Here is a 27,737-nt window from a genome sequence, read left to right as displayed (position 1 = left end):
TCACCTTGGCAAAAATAGCCATTTGGGCAAGAAAGTGTTCTTTCCTGGACTTCTTGATCGACTGGACATACAGGACCCATAGAAAGGTGACCACTAAACTTTGCTTGACAGAATGGTCCTTCAGGTTCCTGCTTCGCAGAGGAAATTGCCAGACATTCTACAGGACACTGAGAGAAGTGATCGAGTGACTCTAACCCTGTGGGCTGAAGACAAATGCCCCAACTTTACAAAGGAACATTAGGTGACTGTCCAGGCTGCCAGCTGTCTTTGTCTACTCTTGCAAGACTCCTGAAAAATGCTTGCATCCTTCTCCTGGATCTCAGGTAATATTATATCCTTCTGAGGTCTTTGATGTGGTTGAAGACTACATAGTTATAATTTCCTCAGTTATGATAAAAGATAAGTTAGATATAAAACCTTAGACTCACAAATATAAGATAGATAGGATATCTTCTTCAATATTGTAACTGTAATTCTTGCTTGATAATTGTTTTGTTATATGTAATTGTACTATGTAAAAGTTAAAACCTTCCTTAAAAAAAAAAAAAGAAAAGGGGAAGTGCTGTGGATATCGCTCTGTGTAAATAAAATGCTGTTTGGCCAGTGGCTAGGCAGGAAGTATAGGCGGGACAAGAGAGAAGAGGATTCTGGGAAGTAGAAGGCTGGAGAGGGACACCACCAGCCGCTGCCGCCATGAGAAGCAACATGTAAAGACACTGGTAAGCCACAAGCCATGTGGCAAAGTATAGACTAACAGAAATGGGTTAATTTAAGATAGAAAAGGTAGATAACAACCAGCCTGCTATGGCCATACAGTTTGTAAGCAATATAAGTTTTTGTGTGCTTTCTTGGTTGGGTCTGAGCGACTGTGGGACTGGCGGGTAAGAGAGATTTGTCCTGACTGTGGGCCAGGCAGGAAAACTCTAACTACAAGACTAAGAGCCTGAGGTCAAAAGAGGACTGTAGTAAAATGGTATCTTCTGGAAAAGACAGTACAGATGCATTCAACAGCAGCTGTGGTTGCCTGAACAAGATCTGTGCAAGATTCAGCCAGTCAATGCTCTAACATGGTACAGGGAGGGGCTCATGCCCACACCCCTAGCTGATGAGGGGAAGAACTGTCGATGGTTTCTGAGAGAAGCAAGGGCCAGTTTTCTTTAAGGCTGTGGCTACTGGTAGTTGATCATGAGTTGAGCAATACAAATTAGACTCAGTGTATTATTGGGAGATGAAAGATGACGTGAAGTTGGGAGTGGGTGAGAATGTAAGGAGTGGATCTGGGTGGAATTAGGGGAACAAATGTGGGTTAATATTATCAAAATATATGAACTCAAAAAATTAATAAAGTATTACTTTTTTAAAGGAATGAGAAATATGGGTAAACAAGGTAGTTTCTCTTTGTATGATATTAAATTTTCCTAAAGGATTTGTCTGCACAATAGAGTGTGAACAATTTTGCACTGTCAAAAACTGTCATATAGTCACTGGCATTTTACAAACCCTCTGGCTACAGTATTCCTCGGGTCGTGACCTAACTTTGCCTTGTGCCTCCTTGTTTGCTTCACTTCACTGCTTGCTGAGAACAGTACACCAGACAATGAGGGTTCTTGTGAATGTCTCTGCTCTCCATCCAGTTCCACTACAAGCAAACCCTTAGTCCAAAAACTGGAGAGATGGCTCAGCAGTTAAGAGCACATACTTCTCTGGCAGGGGATCTGGGTTGTGTTGATGCTTTCAGTCAGGGAGACATTTTGGTTCACTCAATGTGAACAATGGTGCATAGGAGTCTCTTGGCTACATTTTAATAAAATAAGCAGTGAGGCATTTTATATCTTCACAAAATTAGAGGTATTCTCTTTTATTTGCACATTCTTTTAAGCAAATGATCATTTTGAATCTCAAAGTAGTTCTCTTCCAAATGCAAATATGTAGAACAAATGAGAAGAGATAGTGTTTATAAAACCATACTACTAAGAAAAATGATATAGAAAGACAATGCCATGAGCACTCTGGTGCTGTTTGCTTCCAAAGGGAAGAGACAACATGGTGGATAGTGGGGGTATTGGGCCCTTATCTGCAGTTAAGAGCTTTGCTGCTAGCAATTCTTTTGTTTGCCACTGTGTGCCTTCTGTTGGGAGTGGTTCATCCTTACACAGAATGGCTAGAAGATGAGGTGACCTCTAAGGGTCCTCACAGCTCTACTTGAGGCTCCGTGGATTTAAAGACTCCTTTTAATATCATCGTATCCTTGGGACAACTTTGTGTTTGCACTGAAATCAAGCATGAAATTATTTGCAAGTATTTCTGCAAAAATGTCTTCTAAAGCTAATGAATTTGTGGGTGGCTAGGTTGGCACTATATCACACCTTTAGATTTCTAGTCTCTCTTGTTGGGTGGAAGTGTCGTGCAGAGTGAAAGACTCTGTCATTGAGTTGAACAGATGCTTTAGGCGTTGTTCACTCCACCTCCTGTATCCAGGGTACTCTGACTTGTCTTCTGTGTCTCGTAGACCTTTTGCCCACAAATAACCAGTTTAGATTTTAGAAAAACATCTAGCTGCAGGTTATCTCAGACCATTTGCAGACGTACACTATGTCACCATACACTTTTCAAAATGCATACTTAGCTTCATGTTCAGAACTCTTAAATAATTGTGGCAGAGTTAATATTACTCCTTGATGTGATTAGGCTGTGTGAAGGTTTGATTTTCGAAGAGCCCTGCAGTCAGGTTTTGCTGAGAAGAAACCCCAGGGATTAATAAAACTAATCTGAAAGGTTCTCTCACTTCAACAAGAGCACAGAAAATTGTAGTTTAAACATTTTAGGTCAGTTCAACATGGTGATTTTTTTTCTTATATTGGTCGGTATCCTCTGGTGAATACTATATTCGTGAGCCCAAATGATATGGGGATGGTTTCAAACACAGTCTGTGATAAACTTCCTAATTCTTAAATACAAATGTTTAATTTCAGATTAAATAGTGGAAGCATGGCTCTCATAGTTGTGCGGAACACTACTCGACCAGAATTTGTAAAGCACCTGAAAAGATACTCTAGCATAAAAAATCAGGTACAGCCATTTCTTTTTGTTATGTTTTTGTAAGGTTCAAAATCAAGGAGAGAAAGATGCTTCAGAGATTAACATCAGGTCTTGCCTCATGAAAAACCTTTCTTTTTCCCTTCTGCCTACATTAATCCCCCCCCCCCCCAGCCTTTCATTTAAAATTTGAAATGTGTGTGCCATTTCTTTCTTTGACATGTGGGTTACACTTTTTTCCATTGTGCAAAGAAAAACCAAAATTCTAGTATTACATTGGAAAGTGAAGGAAGTTAGGGGTACAATTACACATGCACAGGCTGTTCTTCAGAATGAAAAGTAGTGAAATCCGAGAATTTCATCTTTTTCATTTTACAGCAGCAGATTCTAAACTTGTGATGCTAAGATTTTACTGACATTTGTTTGCCACCTGCTTCATATTTATGGATTGCAATAGATTTGCAGATATGTGCTTACCCATTTTATAGATGTTATTTAAAACGTGTGTAGAGATACTTCCACTTAGACTAAAAGAGAAATAATACCTATGATGAGCTATATTCTTGGGCTCGCACTATGCCCCAGCTGTTAGTCTTGAAATACACAGGTGTGGCTGGGAAACCCGGTAGACTGACACACTCTTAAGGTTATAAATGGTGCTTGGATGTAGTTAGGAGAGGACAAATGGGAGGAGGAGGGCAATAAATTCAGCTAACCATCAGAGGCCAACTGTTGATCACACACTCTAGCAACTTGGGAGGGAGCAAGGGAGGAAGGGAGGGAGGGAGGAAGAGAGAGAGAGAGAGAGAGAGAGAGAGAGAGAGAGAGAGAGAGAGAGAGAGAGAGAGACTGTGTGTCTGTGTCTGCCTTTGGAAGCCACAAGAGGGCTTGTGTTAGAGTCAGGTGGTTGTGAGCTGTCTGACATTTGTTTGTACTGGGAACCAAAGCTGGGTCCTCTCGAAGGGCAGCAAGCACCCTTAACAGCTGAGCCATCTCTCCAGCCCTCCAGGTCCCCATGATTGCCTCATAATTTCATACTACAATAAAGAATTACATTTATCTGGTATTTATAATCATATGTAATTCACATAATAATTTCTATAAATTATAAACAAATGTGGAAATATGAACAGCATGTAAAGCATTTTTTAAAAACGTTACCATGTAAGAAAGACTACATATATGTTATTTACAGTAGGATTCTCTGCTGTGTGATGAATCGGCAGCAGTGCTGGTATGTGGGAAGGAAACAAATCCCAAATTGTTTTAGCATTTCATTCTCTGAGCCACATTTTCATGGCCGGAATATCAATATTTGTAAACATTTGTAGAACACATTGAAGATCACCTCACCATTTTTACAGTGACTCCCAACTCAATAAAATGGAGGATAAAACTACCCATCAGGGTTTTTTCAACTGCACCCTCTTGCTGGCTCTTCTCTCTCCCCACATTTCTTGTTCTCTGTGGCCACCTTTGGCAAGTGACTTCAAAACTTTTAAGAGAACTCTCCCTTCTACGGATCCCATCTCCTGGGTGTTCTCTTCGATCTCATTATTTCAGTTGCTCGCTGTGTAAGCACACACTCTTCAAGGGTTTTCAGATGTGCAGGACCCCTGTGCTGGGAAGTTTGTAAGCGCCACCCCCCCCAGGCCTCCCAGTCCAACAGACCCATGGCTAACCTTGACTTTTCCTCTTCTGTACTCTCCCACACCGCAGTTTCTCTGAAATCCCCTCCCCATCTCCTCACAACATTACCTCAAATGCTTCTGTTAGTTCTCATTTTTGTATTTCTCCCTCTTCTGAATTCAAACCTTACTTCTTTTTACTTATATATCTTCAGTTTGTCTTTTTTTTTCAATTTTTGTTGAGTTTTCCTAAAATACCTGATTTCTCCTCCTCCTAACTCTTTACCAAGGACAGCATCCCATTTCCTGAATATGTCCTACATGGGCGTTGATAACTCATCTTCTCACCCTTCCAGTGCTAAAACTTGAGGACGTTATCAGCTGGTTTACTTTTTCATGAGGCCACTGTCTCTTTGGAGCATGGTTCTACTCTAACTGTATTTTCATGTAGCTGTCCCTTGGGACACATGAATCCCTTGAATTTTTCAATTAATTCAACCTTCCACCACTCACAAGGATACAAGTCATGTTGGATTAGATCTATGTTTAATGTAGTTGTGTCTTTAGAAACCATATTTTCAAAAACAGTTGTGTTCTGAAAGACACTCAGGATTAGGACTTCAGCATATGAATTTTTGGAAGCGGGGGACACAATTTATGTTGAACCTTTTTGCAATTGAGTTCTTCAAAGTAATTAAGATAGCCAAATAATTTTATTAGGAATACAGTTACTAATCAGTAATCATTTCTGATTTTTAGAACAACAGCTTGGGAATTATCCCTTAATAAACATAGTCTCCCCTCCCCTTTCTGCATATATACCTCAAGGAAGAACGCAGTTCTATAAGTTGTTTAAAATGAATTAAGGGTCAGTATCTCCCCCCTCCAACCCTTAGTTTACATACAAAGAACAAAGGTCCAGGAGATAGTACAGCTTAAACTGTACAATAAATTGAGTTACACAGTAGAATCCATGGTCACCTCAGCTCCAAGCAACTCTGACCAGCCTGGATCTCAGTGAGGCTATTTGAGTCATGACTGCTTTAGATTTCCCGCACTGGGTCTAAAGCTTTCAGTGCCTGCCTCATCCTTACAGAAGTGACTGCATAACCACCCATTTCATAGGCTATGCATTTCCATGAGTCACCAAGGACAGCTATGAGGGGCTAAATCACATCTGTTCCCTGCCCCAGATATTCAAGTCCTAACCTTTCTCATCTTTGCACCCCATCCTACTTGGAAGAAGGTTCTACACAGATATAATTGAGGATTCATTGTTTCCTCAAGCCCCATAATTTCCTTTGGCAAAGAAGGAAAAATGCAACTTGAATATCTCCTGGTGATGTTCTAGAATGGTTAATAACAACTATCCTGTCCCTTGTGTTCATTTTTTAAAATAGCAGGTGAAGACATAGGGAACCTTATCTGATTGCCTTTTTCCTTTCTTTTATGTACTGTCTATACATTTAGATTTAGGTTCTTTTGAATTAAATTTCAAGTGTGAAACTTAATGCTCAAGTTTGTTTCACATTAGCTAAACAAGGTAACAATGAAGTCAGTGGGATTAATTGAAAGTCTATCACTAAATGGAAATTAAAGCATTGTTACTGTTGGAAATTCTTCACAAGTATGAACTGTCTGTCATACAGTAGAGCCAATTGGACCTGGAAAACTTCTGGTAAAAGGCATATTTTTTCCCCAGAAAACCTGGGCTATCTTGTCAGAGTTTCAAAACAATAAAAAATGTCAGTATGATGCTGAAACTTATTTGTAATAAGGGGCACAACAAGGCATCACTATTATTTGCATTTGTTCTATTTAGTTCAATTTTCCCTTTGTGGAGACTTACACCATTGAAGAAGTAAAAATCTGTCCAAGAGGTAAAAGCAATGGACACAACCAACAGGAGGAGGGTGGGAATCTTGCAACTGTTCCAGAAAATGGATTTCCTTGGAATGTAGATGGCGACTTAATGGAAACTGCATCTGAGGTCCACATTAGGTAAGCCCACTATTTCACACTCGCTGTGCAGAACAGCAGACATAACACTACTAACAGAATATGAGGTTCTTCCTCTTAACTGCCCATATAGAAAATTAAAAGCCAGTAAGTTAGCAAACTGTAAAAAGACATGCACACTGTTCAATAAATACAAATATGAGCATTTGTGCTGGCATTGCAAATCCTTATTTTGCATAAGCTATACTGATAATGTGTTTACAATTTACAATGTTGGTCTTAGAGGGTAGTCTTAAGCCTTTTGGAAATACAATATTTATAATACAGTTTTTAGTCCCCTCACCCAAACTTGGCTGTAATACCATAATACTGTGTTGAACACTGCTTTTTATTTCTTCTTCTTTTTTTTTAAAATTTATATTTGCGTTTTAATTTTGCATATCAGCCATGGGTTCCCCTGTCCTCCCCCCTCCCGCCCCCACCCCTACTTTCATTCCCATCTCCTCCAGGGCCAAGACTCCCCTGGGGTTTCAGCTCAACTTGGTGGATTCAGTACAGACAGGTCCAGTCCCCTCCTTCCAGGCTGAGCAAAGTGTCCCTGCATAAGCCCAAGGTTCCAAACTGCTTTTTAATGAAGTCCTGTTTTTTGTTTTTTGTTTTCTTTTTATTTCAAGTCAGCATATAAAGTAATGTAGGTTTTTTTTTTCAAGCTTTACAAAGCATTTACCACATTGTACATATTGACAAAAGTGAGTGATGGGTATGAACAGTTGTAGGAGCCTACACACTCACTCCTCGTAAGCAGGCTGAAGTGTGTATGGCGCACCCCCAGATGGGATGTTCTCAAACAACTGGCTCTTCACAGAGGCATTGAAAGATATTAGCCAGGCTGGAAATGTGATCGAGAAGGTTCTGGAATGGTCACAAATGCTGGAGTTTTGGTCTTTCAGCTTGCTGGCTTGTAGTCCTGCTTGTTGGTTGTTCATCTGTGCTTTATGTAACACACTCATGAGGTGTGTGAAAAAGAACAATGGCAGATAAATGAAATAATCAGTTTTATATTAATCTTTACAGACTGCACCCAAGACTGATCAGGCTTTATGGAGGAAGCCTGGAAGAAATGAATGATTCCAAAGTAGCATGTAATTGCATATAAAAGAAATCTGTAAAGTAGAAATTTACTATGAAGGAATATAGTATGTAACATATACACAAATAGAAAATGCATTTTTGAATGAACGTATCTGTTTAAAACATCTATCTTAATGTAATTAGAAAAAGTATCTAGGTTTTTGAAAATCAAGATACAAATATAAAATCAATGAAAAATCAAATTCTGATTTTAGAAGGCATTTTTGGGTCTAATATAAACAACATAGTGCTATGTCAATATTGTTGAAGATAATTCTTGTTATTAATTTTTTTACAATTTTTATAGCCTGATAAAATATAGATTTTATAAAATTTCAGACTCCACAAGGAGCTAGTGATATAACCATGAACAACTACTTAATTAAAAAACATCTTTCCACTTAGGCCATTGTCCCCCAAGCCTACCTCAAAATGTCATCTTTTGAAGTAACAATATTTTTAAGCTTATTATACAGGTAAATTTCTAAGTTTACAATAAGTTTTATTTAAAAATATACAAAAAGTATCTTTCTAAGTGGGCAGAAATGTGGCCCACGAGGTAGCTGTGTTCCTTTGTACCTGAAAGGCTGAGGTTGGGTGGACACAGTTTTCAGTGTAATGATCCAAATTTAATTTTCTTCAGAGACAATCCTTTAAAAAGATAGGTCTAGACTGATATTGATCTTCATGCACTAACACAGATACCCTCATGAAATAACTGCTTTAATTCTTATGAGAAAATCATAAATATATACTCTTTATACAAAACATAGCCCTTGAAAATACAGACATTTAATTAAATTTTTTTGTGTGTGTGCACACAGAGCTGATGCTTGTACTCTTGTACTCAAGTTTCATTGCTTAGAAAATCCCTTCCAAACCCCAGCACACCCTCATTCTCTAGCCGCAGACCATGGGTTTGTGAACAGGCAACTCTCATGAATCAGGGAATCTGAGGAAGGGCCAGCTGGCAGCAGAGATTTCCTGTAAAGCAATCTTTCTTCTTAACAGTGAAGGCTGCCCTTTTATCCAACACATGTTCAAAATCTGGCCATAGTTTTCTTATGCATAATATCCCGATGAAAATGTATATTTGTCAAACCACATGTATGAAATAAATAGTACACAAAATGATTATGTAAAACCCAAGTAGAAGATATTTCCCTTTAAAATAGAACCTTGTGTAACATCAAAGGTACTATCTCATGGGAATTTGATGTCACATTATGTTACTGCATATAAACTTCACTGGTGACTTGCAGTTCAGTCTATGAACTTGTTTCTTCATATGTATAACAATATTTTTTATAGTCCTGCTTAATATATATATTTAACCGGAAAAAGAAAAACAACAGCATCCTAGTAGATATTCATGTTTGCTTAATTTGAAATAATGAATGTTTTATGAAATATTGGCTCCCTAATCTTTCTTTGCACAGTTTTAAATCACCACTGAGCTACAGTTCATATTATATCAGCATGTATCAGCTAAAGTGCAATATTTATAATCTTTTATGAGGATAACATTCTTAAGAATTGGTTTTACAAATAAAATTTTGAAAAAAATATTCCTGGGCACTTTTTTTTTTTCTTTTTCTTTTTTTGGTTTTTCGAGACAGGGTTTCTCTGTGTAGCTTTGGAGCCTGTCCTGGAACTCACTTTGTAGCCCAGGCTGGCCTCAGACTCACAGAGATCCTCCTACCTCTGCCTACCAAGTGCTGGGATTAAAGGCGTGTGCCACCACCATCCTGGGCATTATTGGTTAAAGAAAAAAGTAGAATGATAATTGTCTCTTTTAGAAAAGTGTATGTACATGCAAAAAACAAGTCCAGAGCAGGCCGCTTGTCCAGGAGCCACACTTGTCCAGAAGCCATCCTGCTCTGCATGGATATTGTTCACCAGGCATTAAAAATTTGTATCAGCTGAATAAAAGGGCCATAGGGACAATGATGACGTGCCACCAATGACAATCTTCAAATCCACTGTTGTAAAATGATTTATCCATTAGAAAATCTGGAAACAGCTTTTTGAAAGACTCTAAATTGCTTCAAAGATCATCATCATCCTTTGAAAATGTCTCAAAAGTGTATTTGAAACCAACAAGTGACCATTCTGTGGCATTTATTTCACTGACGTGAGCACATGTAGTCAATATCTCCTTGAAAGACTATTCCTTTTAAGTCCATCTGGCTAAATCTGGAGTTTCTTTCTAGTTATCTTCAGAAGTTCACTTCTCTTGAATAAGTCAATAGCTTTAGTGTTTTTCTCTACTGATCCATTTGACTACTGGAAAGCAACTTTCTGAATTCTCTTTCTTGAAGATATTTATTCCCTGCATTAAGACATAGTATGTCACAAGATCACAAGTACATGGAAAAAGAGAAATTATCCTGGGTCTTATGAACAGGATCTTTCCCTAACCTACCTGAGTCTTTGTTTAGTTCTCTTAATTTAAGTCTTCAGTCATCGTTGTTTTTGCTGTTGACATAACTCCAACTGTCTCTCCTATTTTCTTCTTGTAGAATAGATTTGTACTGCCTTTTAAAGAACCCAGCCTGAAAACAGATTAGATAACAAGCATATAGTTCTGAACCAATAATATGCACATCAAATCAGTGTAGAATACTTTTAAAACCACGCCCCAAGCTACACTAGCTGTGAAGAGAGTGTAAAGATGATAGTCAGCATGGAGCATGCTAGGTTAGCTCTGAACTTGACAGTGATATATACACACTCCACCACAAATTGATGTTCAACATTGTATGCATTTTTCCAAATACTCCTGAAATTAGAGTAAATCTTAAATCAGTCTTAGACATCCAGTTAATGATTAAAAACAAGAAGGAAAATACTGAACCTAATTGGCTTTGAGACAATAAAGACATTCTAAGTAGTTTAACTACTGGTAATAATTAAAGGTAGACTGCCCATATAGCACAAGAAAATAATAATTGTTAAAGGATTACCTTCCACATAACACATGAAATTAGTAAAAGTACAATAAGTCCAAGCAGCAAGCTGCTGGTAATAATCACAATGGTGAAATGCCGTTTGGGCCTTTGGTGATGGAGCCCTTCCAAGAGAACCTGTGCAAGTAGAACAAACACACTCAGAAACAGCAGTGTTGATGCTTCCCTTGAAAGCCTCCCAGGAGCCTACAAAGACCAGAGCTCCCCGCCCTGTTCTGTTCCTGGTCTCAGCCCAAAGAAGCAGAAACAGTGAGCAGAATGGGCTCTGTGGCTCTTCTTGTCATCCTCCCCATTCCCACTGTTACCAAACTGCTCTCTGTGAACTTCCCATCAGTTGTGGAAAGTGGGTAAGGGGTTGAAAGTCCTCTATGACCTGGTCACACACTGACTCCTGACTTGGAGTAGTGCCAAAACACACTACTTATAAATACCCTCAAACTGTTTCCATATGGTTTTCATACAGCACCTAAGAGGGTGATCTTACATGGGCAACGTTCTCATCCTTATTTAGCTCAATAACTTTTGGGTGTGGCTCTGGAAAAGCTGTTGCTTTTATTTCAAACTTGAGTGCTGAAGTCTCATCCTGTTTTGAAAAGAAATAATCAACAGTTTGATTTGTAGTTTATTTCATGAAGACATGTCAATATAAATACCACCTTTGCTATCTAGAATTTCTGTAACTGACTGAAGTATAATTACTTCCTTTGGCTCAAAGGTATGACCAACTGTTTCATGGAACCCCTTTTACTCAATGTGTACATGTTGCAAATCACTTGATTTAAATATTTTTACCAGGTTATAGTATGCAATAAGTTATTGATGAGCAATATAATTTTTCTCAGTAATATTAAATTTTTATCCACAAACAAGTGTTCTTGGCCTGGTAAACATCCCCTCAGGTTTGCCTTTTACTTGTTTCTGAATGAAATACACGCATCCCACTTAGTGTCTCAGTGATAACATCTTGTGCTAATGATAATAAAATCCAAGTGTATTATCATCTGTGGGTGAATTCTGAGCTTTAGTATTTCAAGTAGGGAGTTTGTAACAGAATCCATAAAGCTTGGAGATCTGTGAAAGAGCTTTATAGATTCCATGAATATTTAAAAATACATTCATTTGTACATTTAGAGGGGATGAGTAAGAATACAGTATTTAGATATAATTTTAAAAATAAATAATACTATTTCTTTGATTTTATGCACATAGGGAGGGAGATAACAGTTTGTTGGAAGTGGTTTTCCTCTACCTCTGGAGTCCTGGGATTGCAGGCATGAGCCACCACACACAGGTTCAGTTGATAGATTTTGATGTTTTAGTTTGCTCTTCTTTGAAATCAAATTTTAATTTTACTTCTTGGTTTAATTTTCCAACCTTATATTTTAAAGGATGATTTAAGGCTATGTGACTGAAAGGGAGTCAAGTTCCTCTGTTTACTTACTCCTAGAGAGTGGCACGCTTTCCAAACCAAACCTAATGACTCCATGGTTCATCTCTGTCAGCTGATATAATGAAAATGAGATTTGGGCTTTATTTTCAAAATATATTCTCCTCTCTGTATTTGTTGAATGTTTCCATACTATCCTGTCTATGTGAAAATGACCCAGTTTATAGATCTACGTCACAAAGTTATCCATCTGATTTAGACTTACCATTTCCAAGAGGGATGGCCGACCTTCCAGCTGGATCTGAACGCTGGCTTCTTTCCCACTTTCCATTTTCCCAAAATTGCAAAAGAAATCTAAACAGTGTAGATCGGCTTTCATGCAATACTGGAAGAGAATGTAAAAATACTGCATTAAAATTTTCTACATTTAAAAGATTAACAGCCGGAGAAGGTGGCTCAGTGCATGGAATGCCTACCATGTAAGTTGAGGATAAATAAGAGTTTGAATGCCCCAGTCCTGTGAAAAACTGGGGGGCAGATTGCCTGTGCCTGTAACCCCACTGCTTCTACCATAAGATAGAGGTAGAGAGGAGAGAAGTTTCAAGGGGCAACTGGCCTCGAGCAAGGTAGCAAGGAAGGGCCCTGAGGTTGCTTTCTGAACACCATGCACACACTGCAGCATGCCTGTATTTTCTTGAAAAAATTTAAATATGAATTTTAAATTTCAAAACATACTTTATATAAATTAAAAATCTTACTGTGCCAGCAAGATGGCTCAGCAGCAGGTCAAAGTACTTGCTGCCAACCATGAAGACCCAAGTTCAAATCCCCAGAATGGTGGATGAGAACTGTCCTCTGCAAGTTGTCCTCTGACCCCCGACAGGCACATGTGACATGCTTTCCTATATGCACTCACAAAACTGAATACGATGAAGTGTTTAAATATCCTTAATGGTGTTCAGAAAACTGCCCTTTTTATAAACATCATCTTTCCTTCGTAGCATTTAAAACTCATCATGCCTTAAATAAAACAAGCATTTTTTGTCTCCTAAATTATAACAAAGTATTCAAAGTGTAACGTGTTTCTATCATTCTTAGCAACTGAACCTTCTGGGACAAGATGAAAAGAAAGATTTGTAATTAGTCTCTCCCAGCTAGCACTCTGTTTCTTCTTGCATAACCTCTCCAGTTTCTTTTATGAAGTCACCAAAATGGAAAGAGTGAGAATCTCCTGCTGTAAATATGGCTGCCCAGGTGACTTGGTGTCAGGAGGGTTCTGCCTAATGTCTGGGTAGCACATAGGAGGCATTTGTTAAGTAATGAAACCTTGCAACACACACTTAACCCCAGCCCTGTCTCAGCACTGCTTGTTCCTTCCTTGAGAGAATATCACCTAGGCATGGATCCCTTATCATTTCCTGGCAGCTCAAGCCCCCATTGAATTTGCCTTTAAATGTTTTAGTTTGAAATGCCTATCTGAAGAATGGAAACTTACCAAGAGTCTCTTATCAGTCTTTGATAAGAATTTGAGTATATCTGTCAAGGTCTCCGCTACACCTTTTTGCTGTCCGGATGCACACTCTCTTCCATAATGTTTAAAATGGCATTGCCCAGTAGTCGCCTAAAGACAGAAAAAAAAAACAAAAACTGTCTTTGGAGAGAGCTCACACAACATAACTTTAAAAGTTTTGATTGATTGTTTTTACTAAAATACAGTTAAGCAACTCTGAAATTGTAAAACTATTTTTGACAGAATTATTTGGGAAAGAGTAAATCTCTGGTAAGTCCACAAACAAAACCCCAACAAAATTACAGCAGGTCCTAGGTTGACAACATGGTCTATCTTTACTGAAATGGGGAAGAAAAACGGAAAGTGAACACTAGCTCACAGAACAAAATATGTTACAATTACATATCCTAACATCTAAATCCAGAATTCAAGTAAATTCTCAAAACAAGATTTCAAACTCCCTGATGTAGTCTTTTCTGGTGATTGCTATTGCTTGAGACTCAGAGGTAAAAAGAAATCTCATGAACATGACACATTGGCATGAGAACTGATTCAAATATTTCCTAAGAGAGGGCTTCCCTTCCTGTCCATGCCATAGTGGCTTCACACTTGTGCAACGTTCTACTAACTATATCTCCACAGGTTCATGTCCCAAAGAAAGTGATATAAGACAATTAATAAAGAAGGAAGAAGCAGGTTTTCAATTGTGTACAACAATGCAGGTGCTGCCTCTGGCTACAGTCCTGAAGAAATGTATTATATTCAAGGTCCTCTCAGTGAATGCATATGGAACTCACAGTATTGAGGGGGGCTGAAGTGAATGAAAATCTCCATCTTCACAACCATCCTCAGGATAAAGGGTTGGTACTTAAGACACACTTAACTTAGGTCAGACAAAGGGCACACATTTTTACCTGAACATCTAAAACGTTGAACAGCTTATCAGTTTGAGGGAGAAAAGCATTGGGTACCATTATTTCCACACTAACATTTGGAGCCATGCTAATGCCAGTGTTTATAACCTGAAAAAGAAAGAAAAGACTTTTAAAATCCTTTTCATAATTATAAATGCAGAAGTACTAGCCAAAATAGAGGATGTATAGTTGGGAGATACACAACAAAGCAGGCACAATATCCACAGTCATAATTTTTTCAGTTTAACCAGTTCAAATAGCCCTTCCAATCTATGACTGCTTTTCATTTCTCACCAGCATATCTAATAACCTTGGCCCAATTTCATTATGTAATCCAAGATTTGCGTTCTATACATAGCTATACTACTCAAACAATGCTTGGACAGTGCATTTGACTAAAACAAACACTTTTGTAGATATGCCCTCTTAACATCCGTGACCAGCCAAAATTTTTGCTTAATGGCTAAATTTTCAAAAATGAGTTTTTATTAGTATATTAATACTTCTATATGATAGTATTTTTTGAACTAAAAAGAAAAAGAAAGGTTATTCAATACTGATGAAGCTTGTCCTAATCCTGAAGCCTGCCTTGATGGCAGACCAACCACGTTGTTCCTGGAGAAAGGTAAGGTAAATGCTTCCATTACGTACATGGTAATGTTAAGGAGCCTCAAATAACTCTAGATTTTCTGATTTACCCCCAACCATGTTTTCCCTTGACTTGTCTGCCTTGAATGCATCTTCAGAAGGGTCAAGAGATTGCCCAAACTCTGCCTGTTCCAAGTGTTCACATATCTTAGAAAATCTGGGACAAGAAAAATGAGAAAAACAACAATAGCCTAAGAGGAAAGGGCAGCCATCCAGTCATAAGGCTGAGGGACACTGTGGGGACAGGAATCCCCCTGGAGCAAGGCATCTAGACCAATCCTGCTGTGGATATCGTTCTGTGTAAATAAAGTTCTGATTGGCCAGTGGTCAGGCAGGAAGTATAGGCAGGACAAGAGAAAAGAGAATTCTGGGATGTAGAGACACCGCCAGCCGCTGCCATGAGAAGCAACATGTAAATACACTGGTAAGCCACAAGCCATGTGGCAAAGTATAGACTAACAAAAATGGGTTAATTTAAGATAGAAAAGGTAGATAACAAGCAGCCTGCCACGGCCATACAGTTTGTAAGTAATATAAGTTTCTGTGTGCTTTCTTGGTTGGGTCTGAGCGACTGTGGGGCTGGCGGGTGAGAGAGATTTGTCCTGACTATGGGCCAGGCAGGAAAACTCTAACTACAAATGGCGTCCAACGTGTTGGCAAGAGTTTCCACCTAAAACCTGAGAAAAAAGACTCTAAACGGAGCTAAAAACAGCTTCCAGTTCTCTCTCTCAAGTTAGCAGCAGCCTACGGGTTTGAGCTACTATGGCAGGTTTCTGGCCTGTGCGTCTGACCTGCAGTGTGGCGGGAATGAGGAATCTACAAGCAACACTTTGCTCTGCTGCATGGTGGATTTAGCCTTTGCGAGTTAAAAAAAAAAAAGAGGGGGTGTTTCTGGACTATGCACTGCTTTGATAGAACTGCTTCTGATAGTTGATGGTACACATGGCTCCAGACCCAGAGCTGGCGGTAAACTGTACCACCGCCATGTTGGGAAGCTGAGGTGGGCGGAGCCAGCAGCCACAGCAGCGTTTCAGTTTTACAAAGATGGATATTACACAGAGAATCTGGTTTGTGTTGTCTTTGGGATTTTTAACTACAGAAAAAGATTTGATCATAAAAGCTGTTGAGTTAAACAAATATGTAAATTTTAAAGGTACCTTGACTTCAAAATTTGGATATAAAGATATGTTGCTTTGGAAAAGAGTCTCTGCTTTTGTTTCCACAGAAAGCCAGAGGCTATGGATTTGTTCCAGATTAAGATACATCAGGTTTGATCAGCCAAGACCACCTGAAAGGTCTCCGATGACACCATGGCCCAGATGATCCAACATCCAGAATGGTTTCAAGGCAACTGGCTCAGAGGTTCACCCTAATGGACTACTCCATAATCCTAAAATTTTCTTTGTGTCCCCATAAGATACAGCACCCCCTTCCAGCAGGAAGTAGTAAGAGAAACTACGCCCACATTCCCAAAATTATCAAGCTGGCTTTGGAAATGGAATTGGCTCACTCCTTCTCTAAACCCAGACATATTGCTAAAAGAAAAGGTTAAGAGATTCTTGTGTCCCAAATCAGAAGAGCCCTCTGGTGTGGGACAGAGAAAAACCACTATTTTATTTAAAACAGGTTGATTATAAATGCAATCTTTTTCTAAAGATAAAAAGGGGATATGATATAGATATGATAGGATGAAAGGGTAGATTAATGAACTTACTTCTAAAGAGCAACAACTCATTTAAAATGTTTTACATTGGCATAGATTTTAGTCTATTGATACAAACTTAAAGTTAATTTTGTTATACTGTGTATATATTTCTAATCGTGTTTAAGGTATTATGTTTGTATAGCTCATTTTAAATTGTAATGGATAATTAAAAAGAGATTAATAATTAGTCATCTAGGATAATCATACTTGTAGCCATGTTAGTTAAGTTTACTAGGTATACACAGAGATATTTCAGGTAGATAGGTAATCTTCAAATACTTCAAAGACCTACAGAATAAGGCATTTAAAATACTTTTAAAATTTAGACTTTCTGGACAGTGAGACATGTCTGCTCCTGGCAGCACCATTTTACTTCAGAGAGGAGGATGGGCATTGAAGACACTTCATATGGAGTTTATCTTCACCTTGACAAAAATAGCCATTTGGACAAGAAACTGTTCTTGCCTGGACTGCTTGATCAACTGGACATGCAGGACCCATAGAAAGGTGACCACTGCACTTTGCTTGACAAAATGGTCCTTCAGGTTCCTGCTACTCAGAGGAAACTGCCAGACATTCTACAGGACACTGAGAAAAGTGACCAAGAGACTCTAGCCCTGTGGGCTAGACAAATGCCCCGACTTTACAAAGGAATATTAGGTGACTGTCCAGGCTGCCAGCTGTCTCTGTCTACCCTGCAAGACTCCCGAAAGTTGCTTGCATCCTTCTCCCGGTTCTCAGGTAATAAATATATCCTTCTGAGGTCTTTGATGTGGTTGAAGACTAGATAGTTATAATTTCCTCAGTTATGATAAAAGATAAGTTAGATATAAAACCTTAGACTCACAAATATAAGATAGATAGGATATCTTCATTAATATTGTAACTGTAATTCTTGCTTGATAATTATTTTGTTATATGTAATTGTACTATGTAAAAGTTAAAACCTTCCTTAAAAAAAAAAAAAAAAAAGAAAAAGAAAAGAGGAAGTGCTGTGGATATCACTCTGTGTAAATAAAGTTCTGATTGGCCAGTGGCCAGGCAGGAAGTATAGGTGGGACAAGAGAGAAGAGAATTCTGGGATGTAGAAGGCTGGAGAGAGACACCGCCAGCCGCCACCATGAGAAGCAACATGTAAATACACTGGTAAGCCACAAGCCATGTGGCAAAGTATAGACTAACAAAAATGGGTTAATTTAAGATAGAAAAGGTAGATAACAAGCAGCCTGCCACGGCCATACAGTTTGTAAGTAATATAAGTTTCTGTGTGCTTTCTTGGTTGGGTCTGAGTGACTGTGGGCCTGGCGGGTGAGAGAGATTTGTCCTGACTGGGTCAGGCAGGAAAACTCTTAACTACACAATCCTTTCTCCTTCCCCATATGTTACAAACATCAACAAAACCAGCTTTGCTTACGTGGAAAGTGAAGTTCAGTTTCTCTGCCAGGCATGTTTCTAGCTCATTCTCTTCACTTGATCCATACACAAATGAAGTTGGGTTCACAAACCTGCCAGAAATAAGGTCAGCTTGAATGTACTGTGTTTTTGATGAGGGTCTGGACAGTCTGTCTTTAGAGTTGGAATATAGCATGTTTTAAAGGCAACACATCATCCTTTTGGTTCCTTGGTCAGATACAAGCTCTAATTGATGAAACAGGAAGGCCGTATGCTCTGTCCTGGGTGGGGAGGGGGGACATGCCTATTTTAACCAATATACATACTTGCCTTTCCCATACCTGCTGGCTTGTGCCATCTGCACTTTTTTTAGCCCTAAAATGATTCATGTGAAATTGGAAGCCTGAGCCAAAGCCTTAACTTTCCCTCGGGGGTGTGGTAGCTCCATCTATCCTGTTTAGTATTTCTTGATGGCTGCTGCTGCTGAACTTCAAAATTCTGGGAACAAGCCAAGCACCAACTTATAAGATAAAGCTTTCGCTAGGATGCAAGGTTTTTGACTTTTGAATCCCGCCGTTAGACAAATGGATGCTGAGCAACAAGCACTGAGAAGATGCCGTTTTGGGGAAGTCACTATGGCAGGAGTCACTCGTGTGTAGTTGCTAACAATAGGTAGTTCGAAACCTATTAATATTAGGAACCCAGGAGGCAGGAAAGGTATTAGAAATAATCCAACAACACATACTTGTGCAGTTTAATACTTATTTTCTTTGTCCCAAATACTAACATGTGAAAAGTGGAAATGGAAGTGCTCATCTTGTGAAAAGTTGAGAAGGAGTGTGCATACTCAATGCTAGGAGACATGAATCAGCTTTGATTTGCTTCCACTGACTCTCAGGGCCTGCTTTTCTGAGAAGGACCACTCTCTCCCTCCTTTGTACATCTGACACCCAATTCCATCAGTTGCAGAAAGCAACCTTTTACGCAGTTGGATGCCTTCTTCATGCATGCTTAAAATGATGGAGGTGTATGTTATATTTAAAGCAATAAATAAAATGCATTTGCCCATTTTATTCTGTTAATTCATATCTTCTAGTGTTTTTAAAATGTATGTATGCACCTAGGATGGAGAGGGAAGTGGCCCATGAGTCCTCATCTCTAACTAAAATGCTGTGGACAGCTAAGGCTTTCTGGGGAGAGAGTCAGTATTCTTTAATGTGTGTGCTGCAGCAGGTTGACCACATTTCGGTGAATGGCCCCACACTCAGGAATACATGGACAGCATAAATTGGAGTTGGTTGGTTTTTTTTATGACATGAATTTCTGTTTAGGAAGCTAGAGTAAATCTGGGTAGAGTTAGGGGGAGGAATTGATGGGTGAATATGATCGACATACATTGCATGAAATACCCAAAGAGTTAAATGTTTGTAGTGTAGTGATTACTGGGCATGCTTGTACATGTGTATAGAGTTAATATCCAGGATGCAGAGCCAGGATGATCACCAGAACCGCAAGAATATCCTTCTGACTATACAAGTTGCAGGCCAGTCCGGACCACACAGAGAAATTCTCGTCTCAAAAACAACAAAAATGTTTAAGACACAGACTAATAGCTTGAAAAACTGCCAGTGGAGTCATTGCAGGTTTTGGTATTTCCCTTTTTCATTCTCTAGCCACACATTTTGAATAAGAGAAGGATCCACTCAGAAATCACTAAAACCACAAGAAAACAATAAAGCTGGCCCCAGGATTCTGACTGAGGAGCACTCTCAGGGTTCACGAATAGACAGGAGACACCTTACAGCCTGCTCTCTCGTGCCTTAGTCATTTGCCACACAGGTAGATGTGGGCTCTGGAGAGTGGCAGTTTGGCTAAGTGCACAGTCCTTTGTGTCTCTTCTACCACGGCCACTGGGTACCACACCGGAAGCTGCATACTACATAACTCTGAGCCCCTTGTTTGCAAAATGCAGGATGACCATGGCCCACTGAAAGCTTATTGGGGCTCTTCCAGTACAAAATCTCTAGCAGCTGGCCCCGAGTTTGATGTAGCATCAGAGCCGATTAGAGAGTGGATTAAAATAATGAATCGCCAATCAAGCAACTGCACTCCGAGGCAATCACAGAGACACAGTATCTTTTCCACTTACACATTCTCAAACACACTCCCTTCACTAATATAAGAAAAAAAGTAGGAGTGAACGTCCTCTCTAATCCAGAGGCATCTGTCTCTACTTACCCGTGAACAGTCAGCATCACTTCATACCTTAGAGGTATCGCCAATATCAGTTTGTTATCTTTCACCTTGTCTGTTTCTCCTTCATTCTCACTGTAGAAACAGAAAACCATGTGAGAACTCAGCATCGGAGAGCAGGAACTCCATACTGTGCAGATGTAATAGAGGGCTCTTTAGTAGAGTTGGGGGAAGTGGGACTAGAAAGAGGCACTGCAACAAGACATTTCAGGACAGGGCTGGCAGAAACTGCTCTCTTCCTTTCCACTGTTGCTGTTTATAGACAATTATCAGAAGAACATGGCTTCATGGATCCCTGAAAGCCATCTCCAGAATGTGGCATGCCCTTTATGACAGTTATTTCTTGCACACTGAACCATACCAGGAGGCCTGCACGATGACGCTGAGGTCCTCATCTGCCCGGCTGAGTGAGCTCACATCCAGGAGAAAGCTAACGTCTACCTGCAAAGTAGAGGAAAAGACCCATTTTTTAATCTAAAATGTATTTTTAGGGATTGAATATTTTCATTGTCCTTAACAGATTTTGTCGTTTCTCAAGGAAAAGAGAGTGGGCTACTCTAGAAGTGGCAGAAGCTCCACCCTTCACTTGGTAGCAAGACACAGAAACTGTTGGGTTCAAAGCGCAAGCATTTCCATGCATCACTTTCAGAAACAAAGCATTCTCTAAATGTAAAGACTGGCAGGCCCAGACGGACACCATTAGGAACGCTTTAACAACTCAGTTGAGGACTCTTGCCAAAAACACCTTTTTTGTATAGCAGAGGTAACATGCCTGGCAGACAGGGCCACCTGGAATGGGGGTGGGAGTGTTGGAAAAGAGCGAACAGGCAAAACGCATTCTGATTGACACATTTACTTGCCTGTCTTGACATAACCGGTTCCCTACTCACCCCCACCCCCGACCCCAAACAATGAACATTGCTAAGAATATAAACACGAGGCCTGGAGACTTCAGGACACTTTGGTCTCACTTAGCTTCACAACTAAGTTCAAAAATAGATTTTTAATGCAACACAAAGGTAGGAGAAGGTAGAAAAACACATTCCTATTAGCAAATGAAAATCACAAACACTGAACACTTACTCTTGAGAGACGATCCACATAGATGTAGCCAAGGCTGCAGGCAAGTTTCACCATGCCAGAGCTCTCTTTCACCTCACAGTTTATTTGTTTGTCATCCTAAAGGAAAAAAAAAATAAAACAATTAATCAGAAGTGAAAGAGAATTAGACATTCATAACATATGTTTAGGGATGGCTTTTAAAAATGTTGTCTTAGGAAACAATTTTCTGCTTAGCTTGGGAATAATATGTAGAATTATAATAGAAGATACAGATGTGTATACATAAGCAATATGCATATACTAATACCCATGTAATTCTCCATAAATAGATCTTGGTGTGAGCTCTCCTATTTCCCACTTTACCTAGGAGGAAATTCTTTGAAATATTAAGGAACAAGAAATGTCCATATTTCCTTCAGTCTAATATAAATGAAATCTGTTTAAAGCATATAATTGTAGTATGGTAATCCTAATAAGAGTATATCAAAGGATAGGCTCTGAGTACCTAGAATTTCTCCTGCTCCTTTGGAAGTAGCTGCTTAGTGATCTGGAGAAAGGGTAACTAGCTCCTTTCAAAGGGTGAAAGGTCTCTGGGCTGACTGGCAAGAGGATGAGGAGCTAGCAAAGCAAATGTGCTGGAGGAGGCTTTTCTCTTTGCCAACTCAACCTTACTAGTACTTGACGGACTAAAGTGGCAATAATGGGAGTGCTGTGGTGACATGTGTCTGCGTGTACTCCGGGACCTGACTTGAAAAGAGGATTTCAGGACTGAGGACGGCTGATAGTTCAGAAGTATTGGATGAAGGTTGAGAGCCTCAACTTAAAACGTAGAGCAGGAATCCTGGGTTCACTAACATGGAGGATGCTTCAAAATGAGCATCATCAGCATCTTAAAAACATGTGGCAGGGATGAAGTAGTAGCACCCAAGGAGTCCTCTTCTAACATTGGAAAGAAGAAAGCTAACACCTTTCCACGTAGGTCCCAAGGAACTTGTGTCTCAGAGCAAGGGAAAAATGAATGTCTCAAAATAACCGGAAGACTTGGTGATGTTGAAACTTTATGCTGAAAACTTCAGTGGTTTATACTAAATCAGTGGAGTAAATATAGCACTTACATTTGTTTGAAACTTGAGTACATTCTACTATTGTGTGTTTCTAGCACTTACCAGGTCTAAGATTTTAATGAAATATAGGCCTGTGGGGAGTTGGATGTTCAGGGTTGTTTCATAAGCATCATCTCCAGCATTGAACACGGACACATTTAGCATTATGGTCTTCATGCTCCCAACAGCAAGATAGGTTTTATTTTCATATGGCCTAGAAATTAAGTAATTGAAGTAAAAAATTCTTCCTCCATATATAAAACATTCATGAATATAAACTATTAATTTAGAAAAACAACCATGAACAATCTCATACTAACAAATTTTAAATTTTCATCTCTCTTTTTAGATATGTTCAACCAGCTGCTCCCAAAGAAAAGTTTGGTACTATTATTTGTTTGATTTTTAATTAGTTATTATAAAATATTCTTTTGTGTTAATGCCCTTTTGCTTAACTTACATTTTCCCCATTATTTTGTGAATTTTTTGTTTAATCTGTGAAAAGACATAGATTGAACTAGCTTCTGCCCAAGCCAAAGATTAGAAGAGGGGAAGCTGAGGAACAGGGGGAATGAAAACACATAAGGGGATTTGGGCAGGAGTAAGGCATAGAATTGCTCTGGCCTACAGGTGGGTACAGAGATCCATGGAAGGGAACTACATTTCTGACGCAGTTAATTGGTTGCCTCTGACAAAGCTAAATCACAGAGATGAATCAGTGTCCTGTGACCTGAAAAACAAAGGTCACTAGAGCTCTAGACATGTGAGGACAGGCCTTAGGAAAGCCCCCAGCTTTTGAAGGTAAGGTTTCAGTTAGCTCGGCTAGGTCTTGGCAGTCCAATCTGCAATAATGATAAAATTAGTACTTGGTGAAGATTTGGATCAAGAGCACTCCATGAAATCCCTAAAATGTTTCAAGTGTGCAGAACTTTGAGCAGAATGAAGACACTTAAAGCTACAGAACTAGAACATTCTAAACCTCTGAGCCAATTGCTCATTTCTGCAGAGCACAATGTCTACCTTTTCTAGGCAAGAAAATAAAAATAAATAAAAAATACTCACAACTTTCAGTTACAGTATGTTATGATTTTCTAAACTTTTCCCCATAGCCATCAAGTAATTTCAAAATAAAAAAACAAAACAAAACTGGATTAGTTAGTTCAAACTGGAGAAGGATGTATGCCACACCAACCAGGTAGAGAAAGTCTAACCAGGAGGTATAAAAGAATACTTAAGCACAGATTTAAGATCTCCGATTTAAAGCAATACTAGGAGATGGATAAATCATCTAGTAAAACTAAAGGTCTCATGTAGTAAGTCAGCCGCTACTCTGCTTTCTCACAAAGCATGTTGTTAAAATGCATTTCCGCACCTCACAGGAAAGATAAAGGACATATTTCCAAATAACTGTGAACAACTATTAGAAATACATGGAAATAACTCATGAATGACCAAGTCTTGGTCATTCACCTGATTATTCAGGTTTGCTAGTCTTCAAGATCTTTTTAATAACAAAGTCTGACCATTTTAGAGTTGATGTAGATTATACCTTGGATTTCTATTTCACATTCATCTCTCCTCTGCTACCATGCCAACAGTGCTGACTTGACAATGCCCACAGCAGGGCAAGTCCTGCCAGTGACATTGAGAGAGAGAAGCAACCCCACTTCTCCATAGGGCCCTGGGGCCCTCGAGGGCTGGCCTTTGCCTCACTTTCCACTGCTCAGGGCACTCCTCTGTGTTAGCTGCATCCACCCACAGACTGCAGCCTAAACACTAGATGGTTTCTGACTTCCTCCAAGTTCCCTCCACCTTGAGCATGCTTGAACAGCAGTAACACCCAGAAAACATGGAGAAGTATATTTTACAATGTCAAGTCAGTTTCTCTCAGCACTGATCTAAACTTCCATGGAGCATGGCCATCTGAGTTTTCTATGAGCCTAGAAATTAGTTACTGTATTAAAAAAAAAAAAAGAGTATCAGATGAAAAGGACTGAGGTACAGTCAAGAGACAAATAAAAAGCCAAAAAAAAAAAATGTATTGGGAATGGATTTATTCACTTTTAATGGCTTATGGAATCTTTAATATATATTCTGTGAAACTGTAACTAGATAGGTATGCTTGTCTCTTCTAAAATGATACAAACATTTCAAATGTCTCACTAAAAAACTCAATGTCCAACCCTATGATGTCATGTGATCTCCACCCTAGTCCACATTCAAATATGTTAGTAGTGATGTAGCTCCTGAAATAACCAGATTAATGACACAACGCAATCAAGGCAAAATCAATACTCAAGCTCAGAGTGGATAAACAAAGTTGTAGTTTAGAGCCCTTTTTAAAAACCTCAAAGCATATTTCTTTTTCCAAGACAGGGTTTCTCTGTGTAGCTTTGCGCCTTTCCTGGATCTCGACCCATAGACCAGTCTGGCCTCGAACTCACAAAGATCCACCTGCCTCTGCCTCCCGAGTGCTGGGATTAAAGGCGTGTGCCACCAGCGCCGGTCCCACAGCATATTTCTAAGAAACCACTTATTCACTGTGTAAAACTTCTGCCCCTTTTATATGCTACTTTCTCATGTCAAAGCTCTTTCTGTTGAAGGAAGCAAACATCCTAAGATGTGACTCATTAACTGTGTCACATACATCATGTAACATAAAAATGAATACAGGTAAGAAGCTGGCACCCAACCCAAGGAAAGACACTGTCCACATGGGAGATATATATATATATATATATATATATATATATATATATATATATATATATATATATATTGGGAGCCTCCTTCCTGGTAACTGCCCAGACCGTTAACTTAAAATCTAATACTCTAGTTTTGCCCAGTTTTATATTTCATATAGCCTGGATTAGAGAGTGTGTAATCCTTCCATGTAACTGTGATTTTGAGTGTCTGTTTCTTTTACTCAAAATGTGATCAATAAAATTAACTGAAGTCAGTGTTTGCAAATGTCCATGCTCCACCCTAGGAGATGTTCTTCTTCTTCTTATTTTCTCATTCAGTGGTCGTCGGGGCTTCAGCAGTTTTCAATGTAAAGCTATAATAGTCTCATGCAGAATACATACATACATGTAGTTTTGCTGTGTATTATTATCTCTTTCCATCCCTCCTCCCCTCCTGTCCCTACACTTCTGTTTATCTGAGAGAACTTTGTTTTTAAAATAGAAGATTAATTCCTTACAAATCTCTGAATCTTGGTTTGGGGAACTAAAATAAGTTATGCTAACAAAATAAGTTTATGTAACAATAAATACTATAGGAGACTATTTTTACCCAGGAAAAATAAAGCTGGACTAAATGATTGCCACATAAAAAGCAAGCAGGTCAATAGAGCAGGTATCTGGAAACTCCCCCTAAGGTTAAAAGTCATTCCTTTATTTTCATAAGATTTATTGAGTCCAGCCATTCTCACTTTTACACTACAATAGCACAGATGAGCAACTGAAGCTGTGTGCCTTGGCCCTCAAACTTTTAAACATTGTTTTCTTTTTATAGGAAAGATTAGGCTGGCCCCTGCTATAGAGCCTATTTGACTGATTAAAATGAATTCAACAAACAAGAAATGTGATATAACTAGACCTAACTAAAGCCCTTTATTTTTGCTGCTGTTTTTGTTTTAGACTGTACTTTTTTGTGTGTGGAATTGAGTCATACTATATGTAGGCCAGGCTGGCCTTGAACATATGATCCCATCCCAGGCTCTCGAGTACTATGACTATAGGCATGCATCAACGTGCTTGAGACCATTCTGAGTTCAACAGAGGCTTTTTTAATTTCATCTGGCAGAGGGTATAAGATTTCCCCTTAGAATCCCCATGTAGGAGCCAAGAAATTAATCCAGCCCCCAAACTTTTAAGCACCCTTGCAGCACCCTGTAGAAAAGAAGAGGAAAAAAAAAAATAAGGGACACCCCATGTGAACCAATTCTCCTTTCTGAGGCTTGGATTTGAGAAAAGGCACAAAGACCATGCAATAAGTAACAAAGTAGTCATTCTAGGCCCTGGCTATCGTTTTATCCTAGAGGTGTTTGACTGAGTGCCCACGGGCTATCCCGGCACTGAGGAGGTGGTGCAGTCTGCCCATGTGGTGAGCCCGTGGGCTTTGCCAGCATGCATCTTCTTGGCAGTGCATATTAAATGGTGAGAAGAGAGCCCTGCTCCCTTCTCCCTACTGTTCTATCATCATGTTGCCACCAAAGGGACTTTCAAGGTTCTCCAAAAGTAAACTTCAGCTTGACATTAAAGTTTAATTAAGACTTGTACAAGAGCTGCTTAGAAATAGATGTTTATAAAATATTCTGGCTTGGAACCAAAGCATTAGTCACTGAACACCTTTGGGAGAGAAGTTGGCACTTCGACAAGCAACAGAAGGTGGAAGCGTGGCATGCACAGGCAGCTTCAGAGACGGCAGCCGAGCGGAGCAGCACCGGGCTCACGTTGTCAGCAAGACTCCCGGTTTCCTTTCCATTTTAAGCTATTTTGCACAATTAACCACAGTCCTAAATCTACTCTTTTTAAATGTTCACCTCACTGTAGATTTTGATTCTTTAACAAGATGCCGTTGGAAAGACACCAGCCAGCGTTCTACATGACATGATGGCGAGCCAGATGCACATCTGGACGGGTGGCACAACTGAACCAGAGGCTTCCTCGGGACTCACAGTTCACTCTTCATTAAAACATGCATAATGCAGGCTTGAAATTTACAAAGCTGCTGAGAGTCCACACAACTGACACAAACCCAGGTACTGTGCATACATGGAATCATAACTTAATAAATGAAAGAGGAAACGAGAAGGCTCTAACACCAGGCTCTACATCTTGTCCCAGGGATCATGACTGGATTTTACAAGCTCTTCTCAAAACCTTAGTATCATCAATCTGTTCTTTGTTGGTAAAATCAGTCTGGTCTCTGTAGCTTACTTATTTTTTATCAGGATGGTCGGGACCAAAAAAGAAAAAAGTGAAGAGAAGAAGAAAAGAAAAAAGATGCCAAAGCAAAACACATTATGAATGGTTC

General features: G+C 39.3%; 2 protein-coding genes across 2 annotated transcripts in view; one reads left to right on the top strand and one right to left on the bottom strand.

The window, feature by feature from the left end:
- Nucleotides 1-9,273, top strand: part of Cerkl (ceramide kinase like) — a 104,222-nt gene extending 94,949 nt beyond the window's left edge. Inside the window, exons 11-13 of the mRNA XM_036185880.1 lie at nucleotides 2,973-3,069; nucleotides 6,487-6,665; nucleotides 7,698-9,273. Of these exons, the coding sequence (XP_036041773.1) occupies nucleotides 2,973-3,069; nucleotides 6,487-6,665; nucleotides 7,698-7,779 (358 nt within the window). The 3' untranslated portion in view covers nucleotides 7,780-9,273. The remainder of the gene's footprint in view (nucleotides 1-2,972; nucleotides 3,070-6,486; nucleotides 6,666-7,697) is intronic.
- Nucleotides 9,274-9,489: 216 nt separating this feature from the next.
- The window catches only part of Itga4 (integrin subunit alpha 4), an 80,626-nt gene continuing 62,378 nt past the window's right edge, over nucleotides 9,490-27,737 (bottom strand). The window contains exons 18-29 of the mRNA XM_036185056.1: nucleotides 22,761-22,911; nucleotides 21,616-21,711; nucleotides 20,894-20,973; nucleotides 20,518-20,607; nucleotides 18,302-18,392; nucleotides 14,535-14,642; nucleotides 13,606-13,731; nucleotides 12,376-12,495; nucleotides 11,208-11,306; nucleotides 10,721-10,840; nucleotides 10,180-10,309; nucleotides 9,490-10,086 (exon numbers count right to left, since the gene is read on the bottom strand). Coding sequence (XP_036040949.1) covers nucleotides 10,214-10,309; nucleotides 10,721-10,840; nucleotides 11,208-11,306; nucleotides 12,376-12,495; nucleotides 13,606-13,731; nucleotides 14,535-14,642; nucleotides 18,302-18,392; nucleotides 20,518-20,607; nucleotides 20,894-20,973; nucleotides 21,616-21,711; nucleotides 22,761-22,911 — 1,177 coding nt within the window. The 3' untranslated portion in view covers nucleotides 9,490-10,086; nucleotides 10,180-10,213. The remainder of the gene's footprint in view (nucleotides 10,087-10,179; nucleotides 10,310-10,720; nucleotides 10,841-11,207; nucleotides 11,307-12,375; nucleotides 12,496-13,605; nucleotides 13,732-14,534; nucleotides 14,643-18,301; nucleotides 18,393-20,517; nucleotides 20,608-20,893; nucleotides 20,974-21,615; nucleotides 21,712-22,760; nucleotides 22,912-27,737) is intronic.

Source organism: Onychomys torridus, chromosome 4 (genome assembly GCF_903995425.1).
Source record: "Onychomys torridus chromosome 4, mOncTor1.1, whole genome shotgun sequence".
Taxonomy (NCBI): Eukaryota; Metazoa; Chordata; class Mammalia; order Rodentia; family Cricetidae; genus Onychomys; species Onychomys torridus.
This window is presented reverse-complemented; position numbering and strand designations above follow the sequence as displayed.